Genomic DNA, 21,012 nt, shown 5'->3' with positions numbered 1-21,012 from the left:
GACAGGAAAAAAAGTTTTTCCATTTTCGATTGTCTCGTTTCTTCATTTTTCCCTTTTAAGATCGGTATATTTCAGTTACTTATTTTGCTTTAAGGCTTCTTAGATAATTTCAGATAAATATTTTTATTTAAAAATTTTTTTTCCATATTAAATTAAGGGTATGAAAAATCTTATGCAACAAAAAAGTTCGTGATAAGAAAAAGCTTGATAAAAACCTTCGCAAAAAATTATTTTAGCATCTTTTTGATTTAAGTAGAAAAATTCTTAAGCTAAGAAATTTAAAAAAAATTTTTCTACAATTGAAAAGTTATTATTTTTTTTTTTTTTTTATGTTCTAGGATTGTTGATTGAGTCTGGAAAATATCGCGTACGGTTCAAAGCATGACAGAAAAATTTGTAAGTATAATTGAATTGTTCTTTGATATTAAATTGTAAAAAAATTAAGTAATCTTACTATTTATAAGATACAAAAATGTAAACAAAAAATTATAAATATTACATGTACTTTTTTAATGATTAAAAAAAATATCAATAGATTTATTTAATAAGTCTGAAAATGTTAAAGTACTATCTTTTGCGAGAATCGTGAGAGAAATTTTATGCTCGATCTATTATCAAGAAATGGTTGCGAACTACAAACGAGTTACTATTTCTAAATAAGCTAAATATAAAATATATAATAAGGATCGTAATTTTATGAGAAGGTGAAGCTGAAACGAGATTAAGAAAAAAGAATCAGAAGAAAGAAGGTCATGATAAATAATAGACTACAATCGTTCTAAAAAAAAAAAAAAAAAAAAAAAAAAAAAAAAAAAAGTAGATAGCAAAAATTTTATTTTTATTTTCCGGTGTCTCATAAATTCAGCAAGGACAACAACTTCCACCAGTTATCTATAAAAAAAAAAAGTAAGACAGTACAATTGTCCCCGCAAATAGATTAGCTTTCCATAACTTAACTTACGTGGATTGCAATTTTCTCTTGAATAGAGTATTTTAGACTATTTTTCAGAGTTTAGTAACTTGAATTCTTATCGGCAGTCTACAATCTAATTCATGAATTAAATCTAATTCATTTGTTTCATTTCTTCTTAGAGCTTTTTGTTACTTAATTTTTTGTCTTTTTGTTTAAAATACCACTGTTGACTTGAACTCTTTCTATTATTTACCGAGAATATACGGAGAACCCTCTGTAGATATCCTAACAGATAAAAGCCATAAAACTCTATAGTTTTCTTCATTGGTTTTAATAAACTTTTATATTTTTCCACGACTATTTTTTAATGAAAATTTACATGTTATAATTTTTTTTTTTAAATTAATATAAAAAAATATCGAAACTAGATAGCTATCTTCACTATGGTTTTCTCCAGTAGCAAAACAGATCTATTAAAAAAATTCGACTGAATTTTTGAATTTTATTTTTCCAACTATCGTATTTCCGTACTATTAATTAGAGTTTCTGATATAAAAAATTTGATATCTCCATTGCAACCTCTCACAAACTTTATCCACGTCAGTGGATATTTTTTTTCATTTTGATTTTTTTGGTGTACTTTGTACTTTTAATTTTTTTATGATTTTTCTGGTTTCCATTTATTATTATTCATTAACACTATATACTCGAACTTGTCGACTTTTTGTAAGCAATATTCAACTCCACATTTTTTAAATTTCAAAGGAAAACAGTGATTTTTCGTTTATATTAAATTATTTTTGCAATTTTTATTGTTTTTACCTGAGATTTTTCAGCATTGAAAAATTTAATGAATGCATAGACTGTTTTATAAAACGAACGTGCTTTTTTCTGCAGTCTATGCAATCAATTTTAGGTGAAAAAATATTACAAGAACATACACACAAGAGAAACGGAAATTAATATTCGATCGGCGGAGTATGTAGTCACGTACAACATACTTTAGTTGTTATCATATAAATTGAAATTAAAACAATGATCTATTGGATATCATAATTAGTTTTTTTTATATATATATATATATATATATATATATATATATATATATATATATATATATATATATATATATATATATATATATACAACTAAAAGAGACAAAAAATCCATTTATATATCCTGTCTAAATAAATTAATGCAAAAAAAATTCTTCATGCAATCAAAGAATTCAAAAGTCCTCTAATTACAAAACAGAAATAAAAAATATATCGACAGCGTAAAATATAATGAATAATTAATATAATTACGGCGTTGTATTAATTTGTTTTTTATCTATTCTTTCCATTATTGTTTGTAAACTCACAAGTTAATTGGAGATAAAAATTAATAGCTTAAAAAAATTACGATGATTTTAATAATACGGTTTTACACTAACAATAACAATAACGTTTTGTCACTCGATCGTGACATTATTAAACACTAGGTAGACAAAATGTTCCATGTACTGAAAACAAATGGTGCAGAGATGTAATTCACTTTATATACATCACAATAACATAATGAAATGAGTATTCATTATATTTCAAAGAACGTAAATGCGCACTATAAATCTCATTATTCTATGCAAGTGCTTTATTAGATACCTCAACATACGGTAATTTTTTCAACGTTATTTTTTTTTACAGAGTCAAAGTTTTTTAGAACTAACTGTAACAATTTTTATAAAAAAATAAGAGCTTTCGAATGGTCAAACTTTTTGTGGAATTAATAAAAAAAAATGTTAAGCTTTTAAATATTTTTTCAAATAATCAACTATATACACAAATGACGTAGTATTTTATTGAAACAAATATTTTAAAATGTTTACATTTATGAAAAGATAATAGTCAGTATTTTTTTGCGATGAGTACCTATTTTATATTTGTATTTGTATACAGAGATTAAATTCGAAAATATTCTGCTAACAAAATACACTGGCGGGCTGATATTAAACAGAATGCACATCGTATGGTAAATATATTTGAAATATGTAAATATTTGAATGATGATCAAGTGAGTAATCTGTTCAAATAACGGATAATCATCCAGTACATAAACGATATGTTGTGAATATCAAAGACGTGAAATAAATTTTAATAAATTAAAATTCATTAGAATATGAATATCTTAAGGTAAAAAATATTGATACTCGCCAAAGCATAAAATTTAGCTTCAACAAAATTAAAACGTTACATAAAACAAGGACAACAATGAATTTAGTGTCTGGACACTTTTGTCAGTGAGATTGGTTTCTCTTCTCATTTTTGTTTTCTCAATCTTCGTAAATGTTGCAGAGACCTCCGCCTACAGGTCATTCACACACCTCCACAACATTTGCTCAAGCCACATATGGTCCACGTTCAAAAATAAATTATACCAGTACTCGAAGGTTGTGGAAATGGCATATATTGTAATGGAGATGATGAATCGTTTTATAGAGAAATCAAAAAGCACGTATAGCAAAGGTTTGTGCCAAAACACACATATGTGTGATTTTATATTTGAGCGTGAATGATAAAAATTTTTTCCATGAATAATAATTTATTTTGAATTCAATCTGACTCCATAATAAATTCTTCCTTTAATATGGCGTTAAAATGTTAGAATAATATTTACGTCCACTTATTAAATTCCTGTTTTAATCATATGACAAATTATTTATCTGCCAGAGCTTCCATCAGATCTTTAACAATCGACAAAATAAATTTATTTTACTGGCTATGATACTTTATAAATATTTAAACAAATTATAAGTTACAATAAAGTGTATAAGGGAAAAGTAAAAGATTATTAAGAAATTCAAATATAAAGACGTAATTCTTTTCATCAACTTCAAGAAAGTTTTCTTAAAACTTTAGAATTAAGCGATCCTTCTAATGCTTATTGACATGATATACGTGCTCTTCTACAATCAGTGTAAACAAACACTTTTTCATTTAATAATGGCTTGTAATGATGATCAATTTCTACCCACATCGTAAAGATATAATCTTCGCTGAAGTTTCCAATCAATTTATACTCGTAAAAAGTTTTAAAATTTATTTTATTAATAAATTATCAAAAAACTCTTGTTCAGATTTTTTTCAAAATTTTTTTTTATTTCATGCATTTTTACTATTGATTAAAAATCCAGCTTTTAATTTCTAAATTGCCTTAATTTTAGATTCACCTTAAATTGAAAGTTTTCATTGAAATATTACATGATAGTTTTGACAAAAGTTTCGCCTAAATCTGAAAATTTTCCATTGTCTCGTTAGATGTGGAAATATAGTAACCAGTTTCCCTGGTTACTTGTGCTCAGTTAATGTGCAGAATACATTGCAGCAGGAACTCTGTTAGAATGAGATAACCGCACTACATGGTATAGTTCCTCGGCTTATTCCATCTCTCACGTGCAAGCTCTCTTTCAAGATGAGCTGAATTCACATCAGTATTCGAAGGAAGCTTTACTACAGACTATACTACAGGTCGTACACTAAATGTTGTTACACTTGCCACACACATGCAGCAGCATGCATACCTATCTCTGTAAATTCTCATTTACGTTTCAGTCCGAAAAATAAATTATTGTCAAAACCCAAACGAGATTCTGTCATACTCGAATGTGTGATTGCGCAGTTTAAAATATGGACCTCTGTTTCATTAACGTTTTTTTCTTTCTCTGTCCTTTTAAACTTGATGTAAATTAATTTTTTGCCGCCCAATTTCATTTATTCAATTTTTTCATTGATGAAGAAATGAATAAAAATTACAATAATAATATTTAATTAGCTCGTTTAAGTGTTTGTGAACTTTAGAAGTTATATGTTTCAGAAATAATAAAATACCAATAAAAAATATTCTATAGGAGAAATGATCCTATTCTTCACTTATATTAGTATTATATAATACAACTATATATCTATACATACAGATAATACACTAAAACGACTGCGCCTGATGACGACGGGATTTCCATAATAATACGAACGAGCAACACTAAGTTTAAACAATGGCATGATATACGAGAACGAATAAATCCTATCAGAGAGTGTAATAAAATGCAACAAAGCCCCTTGCAGATAGTATACAGTCTGCACTTGAATTTGAAAAAGTAGAGGATCAAGTATACCGATATTATGGCGTTCACGTTTAGTTATGATGATCATTTTAAAATGGATCTGCGTTTACAAGCAGCTGTTGTTACTTTTCAAAAGATCTTCTATTTATTTCTTTCTATTGCTCAATACAATCAATAAAAATCCCTTAAATTTTATGTGTTATTTGTATTTTTTGGATCTTTCAATCTCTTCCTAAGATAAATCTTTAGTAGAAAAAATTTAACTGTGTAAAAATACACATTTTTTCTCTGTTCATTCAAATGGACAAAAATTTATTTTTTTAATATTTATTGGAAAATAATGACCAATGACTTCATAAAAAAGAAACTCATTGAAAGGTTACCGCAAAATAATTAATTAAAATAATTTTCATTTTACTGTTCTTTATTATTTAAAATAGCACTAAGGTTATTTTTTTTTTTTTTTTTTTTTTTTTGTATTATGTAGAAATATTAGATATTATATAAAAGCAATCTTCAATAGCGGTGTACAGCTGATGTTAATATTGAAATAGTTTAAAAGAAATTTATACTGATTTATGTAAATTTATATCTGAAGATAACACTGTGAGTGTACTTGAATAAATCAGCGATTTACAATAAATTATAACAAATTTATAGCTAGAGAAATAAATTGATAAACAGGAGTTGAAATAGTAAAGATTTATTGGAATATACTACCGATCAAAGATAAATCTATTCGTAAGAGGATCAGTCTAAATAATGAAAAAAATTTATTTTTGATTTTTTCAAATAAACAAGCTTTTAGTTTCGAAAATCAAATAAAAGTCTTGAAAAAAAAAAAAAAAAAAAAAAAAACGAATTCATTACGAAAAATTTTTACGACCCATTTTCAAAATTTAAAGTAACGTTCAGAAGTTTGCAGTGAATAATTCAAAAGTTGTATTACTTAATAAAGCTAATGGTGTATTTTACAATAAAAAAAATTTGATTTAAAACTTTATTTTGCAGACTAGCGTTAAAATTTTTCACTTTTCCTGACCTCAAATCGAAAGCTCATTAACCGTAAATTTCAAACTTCGCGTTAAAGAAAATTAATTTCACTTTGACAATTTTTTATTTTTTAAGCTTTTATTTTATTCTACACGCAAACTTCATAAGTTTCAAAGTTAAATTAAATCTAATCACTTTCCGCCAACTCATGTAATACAACTTTATGATAAGGTCATTGGGTTGACTTTTTTTATATACTATAAAAATCATGTCAAGCATAAATTTGCTTATTTACTTTTTAAAACGAATGAATTTTTAATTTTCAAATATTAAGTTCTCTTTCTTTGATTACCGACACGAATTTAGCGCCGAGATCGTTAGCTTAATTATTTCGTCATACCGCTCCGAGACAATATAAATAGTTGAGAATATTTTCTTTTAATAATTCACAAAGATAATGAGAATATGAATAAAAAGAGCAGTAATTTGTCTTTCCTTTCAACTTATCCTTTTATCAGTCTGTTAAATAATCATAATTCATTATAACATAAGAAATACCTTTTCAGTTCTAATTATCACATCTGTATTAATGATCAAAGTGTTAGAGAGAGGTTACAATTTCTTTGAGTGCAAAAAATATTTTTATAATACCTTTAAATATGAAATGAGACTTTTATGAAAAGTGAAATACTTAACGAAACATAAATTTATTTCCAAGCTTCTCTCGAACACTCCCTCGCTTTCCTATATTAAAGAAACAGTATAATTAGAAAAATTTTTAAAGCAAAAAGTTTCTTAAAAAAAATATCAGTGGTGCATGAAATTACTAATATGATGAAAAATTTTCTGCATATTTTCGCCATTTCTCAGTTTATTTTTCTTACTACTACTTAATTTTTTTTTTTTTGTATATCTTTTCGTTTGGAGAAATATCCTGGCTTTCATAAGTTTTCTTAGTGAAGCTTTTTTTGTAATGATAGTCACAAGAGAAAAAGCCAGTAGTGTTGAGCTCAGAAAAGTCGTCCGGCGCCACGCAAGTTTTGATGCAGCTTACCCATTTGTTCCAGATAAATTACTCTTGACTTGCCTTTATTATTTTTTTTTCTATATCTATTCTTTTAATAATGATGTTGTCTTTTTTGTCACAGTCTGTTGCCGCGCCAAGTACTAGCTCTCATTGAAAACGTAATAACCGGGAAAAAAAAAAAAAAAAAAAAAAAAAAAAAACAGCTTTTATTGAATAAAAATAACAATAACGAATTTAATAAAATTTATTTATTTATACTTGCAGAAATTTAATTTTTTATAAAATTTTTTTATCTTCGATTGTTGAGTTTAATAATTGAGAATTAAGTGGTCTAAAATTTAAGTGAGAACTTATATTATCCAATATATAATTTCTCAAGAAGTAGTCAAGTTATTTTTAACGGTAAAAAACTCAGAGTTTATATAGTGGCATTGAAAGTGTGAACGCCGGGAAAATAATAGCTTTGAAGTTTAAGGGCTAAAAGCTTACGCTGTTAGCATTCACCCTGAATCGAAATTTAGCGCTTCGATAGACTCCAGATCCTTATTTTCTTGAGCAATTCTTTGTCCGAACGCCTCTAGCTGACTTGAAAATATTAAAAATCAAATTTTAAACTCCCTCAAAACTTTCATTGTTAATTGAACATCCCACGATGAAGAGAAAATAAATTCACAGATTCTATTCTCTGAAGAATAAAAGTTTGAATGAAAATATTGAAGTCCCAGTGGATTTTTGGATCTCACTGCTTTAAAAAGTTGTATGCTAGATTTTCTAGTCAGCAAACCAAATGTTGCTCTAATTATTCTTTGTTAATTTTTGACCTAGAGAAGATAAATATAAATTAAAAATTCTATATTACAACTCACCATATTTTTACAGCTACAAATTATAGCCAGTGGTAAAAATGACTATTTTTAAACGCACTTGAATAATTATAATTAGAAATACTCTTTTAAATTTGCACATTATGCTGCTGGCTTAAGCAATTTGCAGGGGAATTTCTCTTATGGGTCTACTTAAGCCATGCGGAAGTTTTATTTCTTTATATATAGCATGAGCAGTGAACAATTTATAACATATACAATGAAGACACTAATCTCTGGATTTTCAAGAAAAATAATAATCCTATTGTTATTTTACATTATCAGATTAACGTTTGAAATCGTATTTTCATAATTCCGAAAAAATATATCATTGAAGAGTAAATAATAATAAGTATTGATTAAAAAATTATCATTATCATTTCATGTTGTGTTTGATTAATAAATAAATTATTTTTTACAATTTATTGATTAAAAATTCTAAAAATGGATCAGTGTAAAAAAAAAATTATGTATAAAAAAGAAAAAAAAAATTCTTTTCTTCAAATGAAAAAGTTAAACTAACAGAGACTACTATTTATGTTTTCCTGATAAGCTATATATCATTTTTTCCTTTTCATTGTACTTTTAAATTCTCTTACTCCAATTAACCTACTTCAATTAATTTTTATCATACTCCGTTACCGAGCTATGAATATTATCTGTATTATATCAAGGTATAATAAAGCCATTTACCGCTGTATCTTTAAGCAGAATTATTATTGTGATAGTCGTTGATATAATAAGCAAAAAATTTTAATCACCAAAATGATATCGTTTACCCGTTACAAACAACAAAAACAATAATAATATCAAGAGATAATTTAATTCGAGACGTTTACTGATAATTTATAATAAATCGTAATAGTACATGGTTACCGGGTCAAGTCTAGATATCGGGATATCACATAAACCTTTTTTAACCATCCTTTATCTACCTGTATAAAGAAATCGCCGCTGTTAATATTAGATCAACCCACGACTTCACGAGATTATCAGAGAAAAAAATTTTTCAATAGCAAGAGTAAAGTGGAAGAAAAGCGCTTTACGCGGTTCTCATCTGTTGCAAAAATCTTTGAGCAAGTAAACAACGATTCTCTTCATCTTCATACCACTACTGTACTATTTTCTTATCTTGCCTTCTCTGAGTATGTGTATGTTTTCTGTATCTGTATGTATTCTGTATTATATTATACCATTACTGCACACTACATCAAGCTATATCATGATATCATGATTTGAAGTATATATCTTGGCATATGTTGCCGCCGAGCTCGCTCAATATCGATATTATGCTGCTATACGCCTGTTTTTTTTCACATAACACACGACCCATCTGTAAAGATGAGATCTCTTGAACGTCATTTTTTGTGCGATATATGCTACTCGACCTACAATTTTTTCTTCTTTTTCTTCATCTATTCTGTGTACCATTTCCCAATACAAATATATATTTATATTTATAAATATAAACCATTCGTTCGTACATCAATAAATTAAAATACTTAAAAACGTATCTGTTGCTCAAGAAATGGTTCAATAAATAGTGAATCTCTAGTGTTTTTACACAACATCATTAAAAATTCTTACGTCATTAAGGCGTATATAATATTGACAAAAGTATAAAACATAAAAATAGATATAAGAAGAAAAAGTATTCCTACAATAACGTAAATCAAAGTAAATAACCTTGCCCAAATAATACCGATGCTGTAATGATATCATGAGGTAAGAGTTCATGAGTTAAAGGACAAAAAAAAGACTCAAGGTTATTGACCTTTCATTTTTGATCTGATAAAAATAAGTTATTTAGTCTTGGGTTTATGCTATGGTATAGTAGTTAATATTTATAGTATCGTGATTGTTTTTAAAGTGGTAAATGGGTACCCCGATAATAAATAATACTCGTGATTGGTGAAAAATGTAACAGCAACATTTTTTTTTTATTTTTCAAAGCTATTGCTATTTATGTCAATGATTTAAAAATCGATTATACAAACTATTCTACTGCATAAATATGCTAGTTGAAAAATTTATTACAGATTTTACAGGATAATGCCGATTTTTCCGATTGCAAAATTTTATCAGTGATAATTTGAAAATGATTGTCATAATAATATTTTATGGATGATTCCCGCTGTATAATACATAAGAATATTTATTTCCGTGCCATAGGGATGGCTTTTATCAATAATGAAAAATTTATTCCCATGTATGCGTAAGAACCGTTTCTACGATTTTCTTGCCTCGGAGCATTTTGTCTCAATTGTCCCTTGCTGAAGATATTAAAATGTACGTAGCCGTGAAAAAAAGCGGTATTATTTTGTCAAGGGATACTCGATGACAGCAGAGCTGTCCATGAAGTCTCATCGTAATTTCCTGCCCCGTGTGGTGAACTGTTGAGGCGTTTTATATAACTCTCAAGTGCCGAGTTTTATTCGTCAAGGGAAAAAAGTTGAAAGCAATAATGGCACGTACCAAGTTGCATGTACTGTTCTGTAGAGGCTGATAGTTCGGACTTGGTTTGTAGCTCTGGATGATTGTGACATGCCACCCTTTTTTACCACTTTTCATTCCTCTTTTTCTCTCCTTTTTATCATCGTTTATTTCATTTTTTATCCTCGTCTTTATACTCTCTACCTACCCTTATTTCCTATTTCAGATAACAAAATATCGTGAGTCTACTGAAACCAAAAAGGTACATTCTATTGCTTTTTTATTCTTTTTAACCAAGCGAAAAAAACCGTCGAAAAAACAACCTTAAACGACATCGCCTTGTTTTCAAACAATTTAACTGTGCAAAAACTTGCAATTATTTTTTTTATCTTCTTTTAACTTATTTTTTTTTCTTCAAGGATAAAATGCAGACGTTAAATATATAAATAATTAATATACAAAGATAAAATTTTAATTTAACAAAAATTAAACATTCAAAAAATAGAAAGTTATTGGATTCAGATATTCAGGTGTGTAGTATTAGTAGGTGTGTGTATTACATATCTCTAAAATAGATAAACCCAATTGGTCGGTTCCTACAAGGATCAAAAGGGTACATCACGACTTAGATTTAGTGAAAGTTTTAAATCAATCGGCCGAGTAGATCTCACCTTATATGAGACACAAATGTTTAATAAATGCCACCCACAACCAGTTGGAAGAAAAAATATATTTTTATCCTTATATTTTGAATTTAAAAATTTTTTATCACGTCTATACACTCGAAATTTTAAAATAACTTAGCTCGAGACATTTTTTGTTTGATAATTTATTTTTTTTCTCTAATAAACTTGTATCTTGGCGCCGGAAAATTACATTGCCACAAAATAACTTTCTTGAAAAATGAAGTTTTGATAAGTTTGTTTCTTATTGAAACATTTCTCAATACAAATTTTTTAAAAATCAAATTTTCTCAACAATTTTTTTCTTATATAGTTACTTGTAAATTTTTGAAAGTTTTTCTCGATTGAAAATGATCATTTTAATGATTCTAAAAAATTTTATTTTATTATTATTTCATAATTAAATGAGCAATAGAAAAAATCCATACTTATTCGAAAAATAACTAATTGGATGGAATAAAATGTGTGCTATGATTTTTCACAGTAATGAGCTCACAAGGAAGTAAAATTTAACAATTAAATTTAAATTTTATTGCTTTACATTTATCACTGTTATAGTTCTTACTGAAGTCATAAAGTTTCTACATCCCCATATAGAATATATCAAATAACTTCATAGTTCTGAACAGAATAATGATCATTAATAAATTCAAGTTAAGCTATTATTAAATTATCATATAAATTATATTGTTTGGCAGTTACATATTAATTTTAATTACACATCCATAACAAGAAGCCTGTCAAATCCATTATATAATCTTATTTTATTAGTTCAATAACTTGTTAATAAAGGTCAACTATATAGTTACATTCAATTATAAATAATATAAAATTATAACGGTAATTTATGTGAAATGGTTTATTATCAGACTTTTTGTTAGTATTAAAATAAATGAAAAAAAAAACGGAAATTTAAACAATTTTTTTTTTTAAACTGACAAGTAATGGCGATGACATAAACGTGATAAAAGGTTTGGCAACGCTACATTAGCTAGCTGACTGAAAAAAATAGTTATTTATTTTATATTTTCTCGTAAACGTAATACTTTCTATTATAAAAGAAGAGAGTTTTTATTTTATTACTTGTTTCATGCAAAAAAAGACTTGATAAGATTTTTTTTCTACAAAATTTAAAAATTAAATTAATAAACTAATTTATAATATCTTCTTCGTTAAATATTTTTAAACTCACAATCAGGATCAATCAATATTTCATCCATCTGACGTTTAACATCCACTTTAATTATAAATTGGCGAAAAATATTTAGATCATAGCTGGTATTTGATTTGTTCTGCTTTCTAGAGGGTGTAACTCATAAATTAGCGACGTAGGGCAGGATGAGTTACGACAAATTGGTCGGTGTTAACTTCATTTCCCCTCTGGGAACTGTTGTTCCACTTTTTACTATAGACGATCAGACAGCAAACTGAGTGTGAGTGTAAATGAAACTGTTATGAATACTATTCTGTCCCTTGTTTTGCACTATATAGACCTATATATGTGTATATCACAAATCACACTTAGTTTTATTTTTTAATCCCAACTTCATTCATTATAGTTATGTTCAAAACAGATTTACGATCGGATACTCTTTTTTAATTATAACTACTAAATTATTTTTGACTATCATAAAGTTTATCCCTTTTAAAAATATATCATATTCATTTTTTATGAGCTTTTTGTTTATTATACTGTTTTATTTATTATAAACTAGCTTGCATTTAGATTTCTAGCAATGCTGGAATTGCATTTTTATACATAGACTTAAAATTTAATGAGAGTGTTTTTTTTTAATTGCACAGATTCCCAATACATACCACTATTTCAAATTTTTTCTTTTTTATTTTTTTTTTTAAAGTTAAATTTACCGAAAATTTAAAACTAAAAAATAAAGTTTTTTCATAATTAAAATAAATTGTTTCTTTTTAAGATTTTTTCTAATAAATAAAATTAATTTCAATTTTAAATAGTCACTAAAAATATATTCTTAAAAAATTTTTTTAATTCGGAATTATTTCACTAACTAATTTTTAGAGAAAAAAAATTATATACTTTAAAATATAAATATTAATAAGTTTAATCAATAAAAATTAAATATCACGATATTCAATACACCCATATTTATGTCTTTGACTGATAAAATTATATATAATTCTCTGTAATCAACTCTTTATAATTAAATTTAATCGCTCAAAAAAAAAAAAAAAAAAAAAAAAAAAAAAAAAACACATTTTTCTTACTAATTTTTTTTAGATTATTTTAGAAGAGAAATTTAGATGAAAAAAAAATCTGATGTTTTTACACAATAGTAAAACTTAAAATAATAATATTTCAGAATTTATAATCATTTTATAATCTGATGCGAGTAAAATTAAATTGATATTCAAATAGATTTTCCTAATTAAAATATCTTCAGATAGGAGAAGTTCTACAATGCAAACATTTGCTATTGACTCATTAGATAAATTTAGGTTTCAATTAAATTTATAGTAAGTCTCTATCAAAATGATAAAAAAACTAAATTTAGCATAATGCATGCATACAGAGAAAAGTATCGGTTAAATAAAAAAAATCTGTACAAAGATAGTAAAACAGATGTTAATATTTTTTTATATAAAATAAACGTATGATTCAACTGGAGGTAGAATTAAAAATAAAGAAGAACATTCATTGCATCAAGTACTTATATTTATTTAAATATATCTTTATAGTTGATTCAGTGAGTCAGTTAAATGTAATCCAGTTGAGTTTTGTTTCATAAATCTACATTATGGATATGATGTGTATCGCTTATCAATTTCATTTTTGCATAAATTTACCACTATAAATTTAAAGTTATGTATCAGGCAGCGCGGATCGAAAAGAAGATAGTTTACGAAGCAAGAGAAAGGCATTATCCAATTTCACGGGTACTCTTACTGTTAACTCCTCTTGCTCGATATGGTAGTAGGCGAACATAGCGGATAGCGTGGGTTGTGTATATCATCAGTATATAGTATATAGCGTAATGGTCCGAAGAGTCACGAGAAATAAAAGAGAAGAGACCCAAAGGTACAGGAGGAAAAAAAAAAAGAGATCTAAGACCAACGTAAAAAAAAAATGAGAGTACATACTATTTGATGTCCAGTAAAACGGCAAGCTCCAGTGGCTCCTGTACATGTATTTATTTTTATTCAATGTCTTTATTATCTACGGAAATTATGTCTTTCCAAAAAAAAAGATAGAAATTATTTTTTTCTATTAAAATCTTTATTAATTTGTCTGCCAGACACTCGTATGTGATCAAGTGTCATTTTTCATTTTTCATTAAATTTTATGACTTTCTGCTCAATAAACTTATGATTTCCATTGAAACGATTTTGTAACTCCTCGACGGCATTTACTGAAGCTATAATTCACAGACTTGGCGAAATTTAATTCAAGCTTTAACAGCATTTTTACTTATTTTCTATTTTTTAGTTCAAGAAACTCTGTTAATTTAATTAATGGGAGCAAGTAATATTTTGTAAGTGCCATAAAATCCGATATAAGTCAAAAATATCTTCAGAAATCTGAAAATCTTCAAAATAAACTTCACTCTAGAAATTTATTATTGTATTTAAGAATTTATTATTTGACGTAGATCAAATTTATCTGATTAACTGTCAGCTAATGTTCTTCGAGATCTAGAGCGAATTTTTCATTTTCAATCTTGATCTGAAATTCTCGTGGTTTTTAAAGTACTTTAACATCATAAAAAATATGTTTTATTAAGATTTTGCTAAGTGGTAGGCTTCTATTATTTCCGTTCTTGGATACATTTAAAATTCCTGTAAAAAATTGATCAAAATAAATGATTTAAGAAAATTTGACAGGTTACTTTTATTATTAATAGACAAAGAAAAAAAATCAGGCTTCTACTAGTTTCAAACACAGATTAAAGATAAAACACAAGTGAGCAAATTTGGCTCGACTTATTTAAAGACATCACAGTTATTTTATAATGAGAGCATCAGAAGTAATTTTATATTCAAGTATCTCATTTTTGATGATGTTAATGTGACTATAGAAGGTGAGCACGAACATCTTTCATTCTGTACAAAGTAAAGCTGTTGGATCATCAACGCTGTGTGCTTTAGTCTCTGCTACCTCGCCCACGTGCGCAAATCTGGAAACAAACAGTGCATGGGCGGAAAAAAATTGATAGGCGAACCAGCCACCTTCGTAAACAGCAGACACGCTTTACAATGAATAACTGACTATTTGTATTCTAATGACTAATTACTTTTTTTTTTACGATAGATAATTTGCATTGTAAGAGATATTTTTTAACTGTTGTATGAGTTAAATATTTTTTACATAGTATTTTTTTAACTCCAAGTAATGATTTGTACAAAAATAGAATTGAGTGTATTTTATAGGGTCACAGATACCTGTAAGAATTTTTTTATTTCAAATTAATATGATATAAAATTTTTCAATTGCAGATTTTGTATGTGATTGAATTTTAACTGCAACGTAAGCCAGAAAAAAAAATTTTTTTTAACTTAAAACTGCAGCAATTTTTGTTTGCAAATATTTTAACGAAAAAAAAAAAATACTTTAAAGAAGAGTACGTGTTTCAAAAGTGTTGACAGTCACGTATGACTATTTTTAGAAGAAAATCAGATTGTATGTTTGCAACTTAAATATATCTTTTCGATTATATCATTTCTTTGAGATTGCCGACAGTGAACGGTTGGTCTGTAAGAAAATTTTTTTTTAACATTTTTTTACTACATTAATAATATGCGCAACAATACATACCTTTATTGTATGTGTCGTTGCTTAACAGACAGTAAAAGAATAAATCATCCGAATATTTAGGTACTATTTATTTAAATAATATTTATAACACTGTCACAATGCTTACAAATTATGATAATTTATAGATTTTAGCATTCAATAATTTATAGTCATTTTTCATTAGGACATAAATGTTTCTGGTGAACGCAGGAACCAACCAATAACGAGCGAGGGCATTTGCAAAAGTGACCCGCAAGGTTAATACGATTGGATGATTGGCTTCATCAGTAAATTGATCGTGAACGTTGGGCATTGAACAAATGAGGATATACTTGAGCTGGGAACTTACGGTGCCACAAATTGACGCGTCAGTAGGGGGTCTTCATTGTGTTGGATAAAACTAATGTGATGTGGTGTGAGAAACATCAAATTCGATAAGAAAAATTATTTTAAATATTACGTTTAAATTTTATGACTTTATATGGAGAAGATTGTTAATTTATAACCTAATAGAAAAATATTTAACTTTGTGGCTAATTAAAATAAATATTAGTTAAGAATGTTTAATAAATTATGCAGTCAATTGAGTGCATATTATCAGATAGCTGGATTATACAATCTACGTAGGAAGTCCGGTATGTGTTACGCAAGGACACATTTCTTTGTCTATGCAGTTTCTATCCCATAATGCTCGAGATAAATCTAATTGGATCTCAATTTTTTACGACAATTTAATATATTTTATTTATTTTCTGTAATTGTGGATGTGTGATATAGTAGAAAGTCTGTGTAAATACTAACATCAGTAATTTATTTAAAGATTTCTTTAAAAAAAAAAAAAAAAAAATTGATCTCATTAATACAAGAACGATTTCACTTGACAGTCAACTTATTCAAATAAAACTTTTTTTTTTCATGCGATTGTAACTTAAAATTTAACATATTTTCTTATCGACAATAAGTAACGCAGAAGTATATATTTACTCATGTTTAATGTACCTTGAAATATCAAATAGACATTTTATCAGATAGAAAGTTATACATATGTATTTAAAGTATATTTTTGATGTGCACAAAAAAGTGTATTGGACATTTTATTTAACTTTTTATTTAGCTTTCATTGCGAATCGCTTAAAATGAGATTTGTGTTCACTTCTTTGCAAGATTTATTCATAAGCTTTTGATATAAGTAAATTTAAATTACCCAGATGGAAGTTACTGGGATCAATGAATTTTTCACAGTATTTATTTTTATCGTTTATCTATAATTTACTATCAATCACTTTTAAATATATGAGAGTCACGATCTGATGATGAATCATCATTTATAATGTGTGTAGTGATTTTTATTCCATTAGAGAAGATTTAAAGCTATAAAGATTAAAATAAAAATGATTAAAAATTAAATTAATAACTGACTATTTATCAATAAATATTGGAAAGAAAAATTATCATTTTATCGATACAATTATATTTTAGGTCAAAATTTTTTATAATCTATCAAACACCCTTTTAGTTTAAGAGTCTAAATTTTCCTCACAGATCTTTGTAAACTAAACAATGTTGAGTTGGATTTAAAAGGAAGGTATTTCTCTAACGTTGTTTTGGCATTTGGCCTTTGCCCTGTCTTTTTTCTTCCAACTGCAAAACGCCTTTACAGTTTTAGAAATGCGACGTGATATATTTCACAGTATCGTAAAAAAAAAAAAAGTAAAATAATTTTAATATGTTTTCAGCGTTTGTACAAATATTTTCATTTATTCAGAGCTCAGAAATAAAAGTGCCTTTGATGATATATAATAATATACATACAAACGAGATTCTTAAGTGAGTATTGTCATTTCATACCAAGTACATTTCATATATAATGTATAATTAAATTATTTATTAGCGTAAATACTTTTACAAAGTTTCAAAAACAAATAATGAGCTGAAGAAAAATTTTTTGATACTCTAATTTTTATCAGATCAAACTTTAACTACAAAATTGAGTGTCAATTATTAATTTTTTATTTTTCTTTGGCATTAAAAAATTATTTAAGATAATCTATTATAGATAATAAAGCTTTCATGATTTAAAAAAAGATTAAAAACCGGGGAATTAACTAAATAATCCATAGAAGTGAATCACTGTCACACTTTACACTCAAACTCAAACCTGATTGACAGACATGGAGATGAACTGAATTAGTGTTCATAGATCGCATTAACGGATTGAGGTCCACGGTAATCAGTCGTGTTCGAACCGGTGAATCGTTTGCTTCGAACGAATTCACCGATTATTAAATTCCTGCATATTCGTTTTTTATCGTAGTGGAATCTTATGCCAGTTGATTCGAGTTAAATGAATTAAATATTCATCATTAAAAATGGGTACTGTGTTTTAAATTAGTTCATTTATTTGCACTCTATCACAAATAAAATGATCGAAAGATTTATATTTTTTTATTACAGTTATCGAGTTTAGTTTTTATCAAATATTCCTGACAAAACGATTGTGAATAATGAAATATTTTTTTCGTTCCAAGAAAAGAAAGAAATATTTTCCAAGAAAATATTTACAAGTTGAAAAAGTGTGTTGAAGATAGTTAATAAACATTACTTGGTGAATTTTTAACTAAATTTTTTACTCACTCAATTTAATTTTTTTAATCTATTGCCCTTATTAAAATAAAAACAAATATTTCTCAAATTAACTAACTGACGTAGAAATGCGTAAATCTACTCAATATATTGGGAAATTTAATTACTAATGACATATTTAGCCCTAAAGTGATTTAATACGTATAAAATATATAGAGCATACGTCTATCACGATGACAAACGTACTTCGTGGTCCTATATGTCACTGGGTGTCACCAAATGTATTGCTCAGGATGTATTATGTGTATAGCTTTGGTCGCACGCCAACTTTCAAAGAGGCGTTTGATAAATTTATATGGAGTGTCTAAAAAGAGACCACTCCTTAATCACAAGATATGAAAATTAATATTAATCATCCTTACGGAAAAAAAAAAAAAAAAAAATACCTTTCAATCTGAGAAGTATTTTAACAGAAGATTCCTTATTACGAGCAGCAATTTAATTAATTTTAAAAAAATTTTTCAAAGCTATCGATTTAATTTTAAATAATAAAAATTAAAAGTTATTATTTTACAATTGTTTAAAATTTAATTTAATGTATCTGTTTTTTTATTGCAGATGCTATGAGAAGGTGACACTGGAGAGTTAAGAAAAATAATCTATTTAAGAAAAAAATTGGTTTAGAAATGGCTAAAGGCTCGGAAAGATTACCTGGTAGTTCAACCAGAATTCGAACTCGCGACGATGGCTGTTGCTCCGTAAATTTTTTAAAATATGTTCTTCACATTTACAACGTTGTTCTATTTGTGAGTATTTAATTTTAATTTATATCCTTAACGTACGCATAAAAATTTGTTATTGATGTTAATACTCACAATATGTAATCGATAATATTTAATAGCCGAACGTTAAGCTGCGAGTAGCTGATCCTACATTTATCAATTTTATATTAAACATAACAATGTTACGATAACATTATACATAACTCTTTAATACAGTGGATAAATTATTGTTCGTTATCTATATTCATACATTTTAATCAAATTATTAACAGCACGTAAATTTGAATATCATGGTAACCATCACTAGGGTATCTGCATGTTAGGTATTCGAAGAGACTGATGAAATTAGCTTAGTATTTTAAAAATTATTTCCCTCAATAAAAACATTTGATGCTCTTAATGCTTTACCAATTAAAAGCTTAATTTCAAAAATGGAATTATTATAAAATTTTTTTAAAAGTTATAAAATATTCATTTTTTCTACCGATATGCATGTAATGCCTGGGAGTAAATTATTTAATAAAACTGTCACGTAAAAAGAATAAAATTGTTATATCAAAAAGCTTATACTCTAATGGAATACTTTGTTTATATTTAAAAGTAAATATATAAGCATTTTTTTATTTTTATTGCAAGGTGTATACTTAAATTTAAAAGCGTCTTTCTTTGATGCATATAAAATTTTTGTTATAGCTTACAGTAAGAGAGCTTAAATATTTAATAACTATCTCTATCACGAGAAGAGTTTCATGGTATATAAATATAGATGTAATAATAACGATCGGTTTATTAAAAACAAAAATAACACGTTTAAATAATGATAAATAAATTTACTTTTAGTATCTCATTAATATTCATCTCTTGGTATTATTTCATGACTCTGTTCTTACCTAGAATTACAAAGCACGTTTTTGTTATTATTTTAATAGATATATATATATATATATATATATATATATATATATATATATATATATATATATATATATATATATATATATATATATATATATACATATACTGTTATTGCTTCCCAAATATAATGTAGTAAAGTTGTTACAATCATTACACTAACAGCTCATCAATTTAATGGTATTACGCATAAATTAACTTTGAATATAGTACTGAGATAAGTTTAATGTTAATTCAGAATATAAATTAAGTGACTATATAATTTATTTTGACACCAGCCTTTGTGGCTGTGATCTTTATCAGTTAACTTTTTGCATAAGCCTTTAAAAAAATTATTACTCATAAAATAAATAAAATTATTTTAGTTTTACTTTCATTAAATTTTTTAATTAATAATTTTGAATTAATGTATTAAATATTTTATTAAATTATTAATTTAATTATTATTCAGTTTGCTTTCAAATTTCGTGTATATAAAAAAATTTTTGTCAAGTACGAGTACTCTGGCAGAATTCTATATCATAGAGAATAAATTTTCATCGTGGTTGATATTGATAAAGACTTAGCCTAATAACTAAAGTGGGCTACATGAAAGATCTTACTATAGGTTCTTAGCGGTAATCCCTTAAATGCGGAGGTGAACTTTCTAAAAGAATCCTGTAGGCGTATTATATCTTTATAACTCTGTAGCGACTCTTACATTAAGAAAACCAACTTTAGAGTTATACTATATTGACCGAATCATAAAATTTCTAACAGTTGTCACGAGAACAAGCTGCTTATTTAATAAACTTTTGCCAGCCTTCAGCCAGCTTTGTATAACTTGTCATTTTGATTCCTACAAAACTTAAAGAAACATTACTTATAAATTATAAAGTCCAGATTACAATAAATTTAATTTATTAAGAGCCTTTGTTCTTGTAACATAATAACGAGTCTCATAAATCGCGACGTTGGTA

General features: G+C 26.4%; 1 protein-coding gene across 1 annotated transcript in view; it reads left to right on the top strand.

Moving 5' to 3' along the window:
• Positions 1–21,012, top strand: part of LOC141534405 (CD151 antigen) — a 52,749-nt gene that overhangs the window by 16,587 nt on the left and 15,150 nt on the right. Inside the window, 3 exon segments of the mRNA XM_074253745.1 lie at positions 339–396; positions 3,247–3,417; positions 18,978–19,165. Of these exon segments, the coding sequence (XP_074109846.1) occupies positions 19,046–19,165 (120 nt within the window). The 5' untranslated portion in view covers positions 339–396; positions 3,247–3,417; positions 18,978–19,045.

This window comes from Cotesia typhae, unplaced genomic scaffold, assembly GCF_013202065.1.
Source record: "Cotesia typhae breed Kobodo isofemale line unplaced genomic scaffold, CoteBio_Ctyphae scaffold_13, whole genome shotgun sequence".
In the NCBI taxonomy this organism is placed as follows: Eukaryota; Metazoa; Arthropoda; class Insecta; order Hymenoptera; family Braconidae; genus Cotesia; species Cotesia typhae.
This window is presented reverse-complemented; position numbering and strand designations above follow the sequence as displayed.